The following is a 6,567-nucleotide window of genomic DNA, read 5'->3' as shown; positions in this document are numbered from 1 at the left end:
GATCATCAACCGAAAGCGGCAGCAGGAGGGCGAGGAGCGGAGGAAACCGACAAGTGCCGGTCGGAGGAACAGATACACGGACCGTGTGTCTGCCTGCTACCGGAGGACATCCATTCCCTGCAGGTAGGAAGATTTACGCGCTCCGTCTTCACTGTACGCTCCTCAACAGGTTCAGAAAATAAAAGAAAACGCTGATTCCCGTCTTTGACGTCACTGAAGGGTTTCCGACTTGTCATTTAATAGCAGCATTTAAAGTTTCGAGCCGTGAATTTAAACCAAACCGACAAAAACAGGTTAACTTATGTTTTATGTAAAAGACACGCTCGTTACGTCTTAGTTATTACTTTGTGTTGACTTCTCGTAAAACTCGCGTTAGATTACGAAAAACCTCTCTGGAGATAAGCATCCTAGCGTTTTATGTTTAATTGAAAGATGTCCACTCACATTACTGGTAGATTGTGTTGTTGACACGTAAATAGGATCATGATAAACATAAACAACATTTATTCCCCTTCTATGCTGGCTGATGCAGGCTATTTCCCAGAAACCAGATGACACAGGAAAGCACAATATTGCTGAATGAGCTGATTAATTTGTTACTTTCAAATTACCCAACTACCTCCGGAAAAAAACACCACTGTATATACACACACACACACACACACGCACACACACCCCCCCACACACACACACACACATATATATATATATATAATACTGTAATTTATTTTCAGTAACAGAGCTATAATTAGGTTGTAAACTGTCTGATCCAGTGAGTAACTACATTAAATCAGTCAGGAGCCATTTGTTGGAAATAACAAGTCACAAACTCAGGAGGACAAAAGCAGCCATGGCTATCCTGCAGTGACATGGGGAAGCTGTCCAGTCAGTGGGAGAAACGTGCAGTGGCAGGGAAAGCTAGATTTGGCCTAATCTTGTTAACAGGATTAACACTTCTTAAGAGTTAGTAATGTCACCCCACAGAGATAGAGAGAGAGACAGAGAGAGGGAGTAGACGGGACCTCGGCGTGCTGGATTTCTTTGATAAAGCATAGGGCACTTTGTGTTGTAACCCTCCCAGGACCCAAAAATAAACTCTGTAAATAGAATGCATTAAGGCTGATATAACAGACAAACAGTTCTTTCTAAAAGAGGAAGTGTGGCTTAATGTTACTTAGCAATGAAGAGTATACATGTTTGTTTTCAAATAAAAAGCATGTTTATAACAGTGGATATAGGTTGACATTTATTTCAGTGGTAACAAGGGGTATGGTTTTCTCCTGGATCTTCTTACTCTCACCATGCTGTGGTGTTAGTTTAGGTCCAGTGTTTCCCAGTGAAAGCTAAAGTTCGGTGATGCAGTGAATCAACCGATGTTGAAGTTTGAAAACTGGGTAATTTTTTTGGAGAACTATTAATATAAGCATTTTAATGGGTTTAATAGCAGTGCAGTAAAACACATGGAACAATAAAATATTACTAGAACACTGTCTGTCAAGCGGCTAGAACTGCAGATCAGCTGTAGATCTGCAGGTACTTTTCCCACAACACTGTATGTTGTTGTGACCAAAAAAGTCACTTAAAGCAAATGCTATGATGTAGTTAATGCAGTGGTCTTCAACTGCATTCCTCGAGAACCAAAGTCGTGCAACTTTTAGATGTGTTCCTTGTCACACATGCTTGAATTAAAAAGGCTAACCTGCCTCACTGGCATGCAGTCAAGTTCTACAGAGCTCCACTAAATAACTAATGTTGGAGCCAGGTGTGCTGAGGACTGGAGTTTGAGACCACTGGGTTAATTGAAAGGAAGGTAAAATACTCAGACATCATCTGCAGTCAAACATTTTCTCATTTACTTGTCACAGAAAAAAAACCAGGAAGAGCAGTGAATGCCTCATCAGACATTTTATGCTGATGGTGATTAAGTAAGAAATAAAAACTGCTTTTGAAGAAAGCAGTTTCTTAGCTGGTTAACTTTATGCTCACAAACAGCTTCCATGGTTTGTCTATTGACTCTTTTTTGTTGTCGTTCTTTCTGTTGAGTCTAAGATTTTCCCCTATAATCTTCTGGCAAAATGTATAGCCGAGAGAGTATTTGTTACTGTTTAGGAAATCAAAAGGTTTTATTTCCTAAACATCACATTATTATAGGATGGCACCCCACCAGGTAGTCAAATTCCAACTAAATATAATGCAGACTTGTCTGGGGTGACTTATTGTTCAACACCAGACATATCTGCTTTGTCTATTAAATTATTATTGATCAGGTTTACTGTAATGTGCAGGTGAAGCCTCAGAAGCATAATGCTCACAGTGTAATGTCATCAGTATAGAAGACCCTGGATCTTGCTGTAGCTCTATTTTTAATTACTAGGCAGGCAAATTTGTTGTCCTACCGTCACTGTGTAAGAAATTAGTTTACATGTCATGTCATCAGGAAACTGAACGAGTTCTTTTAGTCCACAGTGGTACCAACATCCAACTCGTTCAAGCGATTAAACTATTACTCAATCAAAAAGAGTAAATTGTGCCTTCAAGCTGTTTTGCAATGTTTAAAGAGATTTCTGGTGCACAGGATGGTGGTGACCGGGACCTGGTGCCAAGTTATGTAAGCATTTTAGAGTTCAGGTGGGGGGTAATTTTCCCTCAAAGTTCACGCAGAAGGGTCTAAGAAACTGTGGCACTGACAAGAGGAGGCTAGCAGAGGAAAATGCTGTAGTGGAAAAGTTTGTAGTTTACCTTAATGATGCTGATGTGACATGGAGGTCTCAGGAAGGACACCAGCAGAGCAGGAGAAGAACCAGCAGCTGCACCTTAAGACCCCTTGGACTCTGGTTAGTTCAAATCATGGCTTTGCTTTTGACTAGGAGATGTCCTCTTTTCTTCCTCGGTCAAGTTCTGTCATTGTAGAAACAAATGTTGCATGGTTGTCAGAATGAGGGAACAAACAAAAAAAAAAGACCAATTGAATTGATTAACCCTTGAAAGGAAGATTAAACATGTCTGAAACTGTTTAGACTTTAATTCCCTAAACCTTTTATTGTTCATTTCTTTAATGATTTTTAGCAGGAGCAATTTGTGAACAAGGCGGGAAAATATACTTTTGTCAGCGCTGTCTTTTAGGCATACACTACAGGCACCAGAGGAAGGAAGGTGTGTCGGAAGCAGTGATGACACAGGCTTGAAAACATTACCCTTATTTGTTGTGATGTTAGGAGGGTCTTTCACAAAGCCTGACTACATATTCTGAAGAAAACACTTAATATTCTTAATATTTTGTACTATGGAAGTGTTGTGTAATGTCTTTTACTGCCTCTGTGAGGTTCAGCCAGACTTGCCTCATCATAATTCTCCTGAAATTATTTTTATCATTGATTCAGATAATAATTTGCATTATGAAATGTTGAGTTGTTTGCTTAAAGGTGAGGTTTTTATAATGTCATAGTCCGTTTAGACCAGAACTTTTGGTACCTTGTTTGTTTTGTTCCAAGTCAAAGGTGGACTGAAGCCACTTTAGACAATATTAAGTAATAAGACCCAAAATTACTTTTCCAACAAAACCTAGATAAATATTGTAAGAATAATTGAGTCATTTTTGTGCCTTTCTCTTTATCAGTAAGATTAACATACTTTCTGTAGTGTTTTCTGTTATATCTGGCTGCACTTAGACAGTTTCAAACCAGAAATGACATACACAGATATTTGCAGACACACTCCCTGAAGCACCTAAAACATAGAAACCTGACATGGAAGTAATTATTTTCTGCCTCTTCTCTGTATGCTGTAGATTGTTTGGTTGCGATGCAGAATATGAGGAAGTGTTCACTTTAGAACTGAACGTCTGATATGTAAAAGACTTGATACTAATGGTGTCATATTAAGTTTTGGGTGGGAATTGTTTTATTTCTGCTTGCTGTTAGAATGTAGATCCTTTACTTTCAAACTAAACTGTCAAAAGACATGAAGAGAGGAGAGCAGCAGTTTTTAGTGACAGGCCCAGATGAAAACTGAACCCAGAGAACTAAAAATATCTTGTGACCCAGTTTAAACCAGCGCAGTTCTTCGGTTCTGGATCTTCATGAAACCATTGGCAAAAGACAAGTTAATTAATCAGACAGACTTGCAGCCAAGATGGTTGAAGCTTCTTTTCAATAAGATTTAATTTAAAAAATGGGTCATAGATATTACAAAATGCTCCTTTCTGTTGCAAAACAAGTTGTTTTTTTATTAGATTTCATATGCTTAGTATAATTTAAAACCATTTGAATTGTCTTATAAGCCAAATTTTGCAAGGAGGCCCATTTACTACCACTGAAAAGAAAAGAAAAACTATGTAAAAGCCTTTTGACCTGTTGCCAATCTCAAGCCAACATTTAAGGAGAAATTGGCCTCAATGTATTTAAATCGCAGATTAATGTTGCTGTTTGATTTGAGATGCAAAAAAAAAAAACATGCTTTAATCTACAAAATCAAACTAATTTTCTGTCAAGATTAGAAATTAGCTGCAAAGTCTGTTTATCTTGTCAGAGGCAGTGATCTTCCTGTGTATTTTACACAGGAAGATCATTAGTGGTGCACCGCCTATTGCCCCAATTTGCCGTGAAAATAATCTGGCTTCCCTGTAAATGCAGGACAAGCAAAATTGAAAATAATTTGAGTTGGTCCAGGAGGATGTTAACTTCATCCTCCTGGACCAACTAAGCTGCATTTATAATAAGTTAAGATGCTAAGAAAGTCATACAGAGCAACTATGAGTAACTCACTTCAAACTTCTGAACTATCGCTTTAATATTTGATCCAATCTAAGTTGATTCCTAGATTATTTTGGATCTCCCACCTCTACGTCCTCGGTTAGCAGAGCCCCTGACAAACTCCTGATCATTTCCGGACCGTTTGAAAGGGAAATGGAACAGAACCAGTGTGTTTAGGGACGGGCTATTCTGAGCAACAGCAGCCTTCTTACAGGGACAGTGACCTGATAGGCCAAAAATAATAAAAAAGAAATAAAAACACATCTTAAAGTCAGAGTTTAGTCAAATGGACTAAAAATGAATTTGATTTGTTTTAGTCAAATGGAACTAAAAATTAATTTGATTTGTTTTATTTTTCCTACAGGTGAACACCATGAACTATGTGGGCCAGCTGGCAGGCCAGGTTCTGGTGACGGTGAAGGAGTTGTACAAAGGAATCAATCAGGCCACCCTGTCAGGCTGCATTGACGTGATTGTGGTCCGACAGCCTGACGGGACGTTCCACTGCTCTCCTTTCCACGTCCGCTTCGGAAAACTAGGAGTCCTGCGCTCCAGGGAGAAAGTGGTGGGTTTCTAATATTGGTTTAAATCAAATGGTTGCAGCTTTCTGAGATCTCTTTAGTATCTTTTGGGAAGATTTTGCTATATCGAGGTGAATTTGCCTAATCTTGTGAACAAGATTGAGAAGTACTTTGCACTATTATTACATATATATGCATTAATTAATATAAGTATTGAGTTTCAAAGCTGTAGTTGTGAAAAAGGGGCATTTTGTGATTGCTTTTGCCTGAATTTATTTTATCATGATGATAAAAAGGTTTTTTCTATTCTTATTTGTTTCTTTAATAATGCCAGAACTTGTATTATTCACCAAGTAAGCCAGACACTGTGTTCACTGTTACTCAGTAACTGAGTAGCCAGTTTTAGCAAATGATGTTTTAGTCTTGAGTAAATTGTTGGATGAGACCTTTGTACTTTAACTGGACTAAAAATATATTCAAGTGGTGCTGCAACGTTTTGACACTCTAGCCACTTGGACCAAGTCTAATGTAACGTTTCTCATAACGATAACAACAGCCAACAATTCATAGAGTCTCCCGTACATACAGACTCTGTAGGAGCCTACTGAGTACTTAGAAGGGAAGAAGAAGCAGCTAAAACTCAAATCTCAGTTTGCCCCATTCAGAAAAGTAATATCATCTGCTGTAGAGTTACATGAGTGTTAGACTGTGCAGGAAGTAGTCTGCAGGTTTCACTGGTGGTTTAAAGCATTCATTTCTGTAGAGATCGCACATGGGAGAAAACAGACTCGCTTCGTATTTCTCTACTGTAAAATTTCTGCATCTTGCAATTTGATTGAGTTTCAGATCATTTCTTCATGTAACATTTCCCATGCTTTAGATGTGAATAAACTATTTCAGCTGCATGCTATATGCATGCGGTTTTGCTTAATGCGCAGGTAAAAATCGTCCGTCCATTTTCTGTGGCTCAGCTCAAAACCTCAGGTAAATCTGGGGCACAGAGCTATGCTAAGATTGTGGTTTTCTGTTAAGCCTCATTGTTGTTTGTTTCAACCTGAAGCAATCTGAGTACGGGGACTTGCCTCACTGTAAGGTGCTGTGTTGTTGTGAAACTCTGATTCTGCAGATTGACATTGAGGTCAATGGGGAACCTGTGGAGCTGCACATGAAGCTCGGAGACAATGGAGAGGCCTTTTTTGTGCAGGAGGCAGAGCGGAGCAATGTGAGTTTCGCACTTTTTAATTACAATTAGTTAATTTTACTATGTTTCACCTTTACAATAACTTGCAAAAATA

The 6,567-nt window shown here is 38.7% G+C and overlaps 1 protein-coding gene across 2 annotated transcripts in view; it reads left to right on the top strand.

Annotated features, from left to right (window-relative positions):
* Nucleotides 1-15: 15 nt before the first annotated feature.
* Nucleotides 16-6,567, top strand: part of LOC106916092 (phosphatidate phosphatase LPIN2-like) — a 16,595-nt gene continuing 10,043 nt past the window's right edge. Inside the window, exons 1-3 of one of the 2 annotated variants that reach the window (XM_014984127.2) lie at nucleotides 16-123; nucleotides 5,116-5,316; nucleotides 6,399-6,494. In XM_014984127.2, coding sequence (XP_014839613.2) covers nucleotides 5,125-5,316; nucleotides 6,399-6,494 — 288 coding nt within the window. In that variant the 5' untranslated portion in view covers nucleotides 16-123; nucleotides 5,116-5,124. Of the gene's footprint in view, nucleotides 124-2,643; nucleotides 2,835-5,115; nucleotides 5,317-6,398; nucleotides 6,495-6,567 lie in introns of those variants that run through there. The other variant, XM_088001525.1, reaches the window with a different exon arrangement.

The sequence above is a fragment of the Poecilia mexicana genome, unplaced genomic scaffold, assembly GCF_051168715.1.
Source record: "Poecilia mexicana isolate PSO_F unplaced genomic scaffold, ASM5116871v1 scaffold_20, whole genome shotgun sequence".
In the NCBI taxonomy this organism is placed as follows: Eukaryota; Metazoa; Chordata; class Actinopteri; order Cyprinodontiformes; family Poeciliidae; genus Poecilia; species Poecilia mexicana.
Note: the sequence above shows the minus strand (reverse complement) of the source record. Positions and strands in the feature narration are given on the sequence as shown.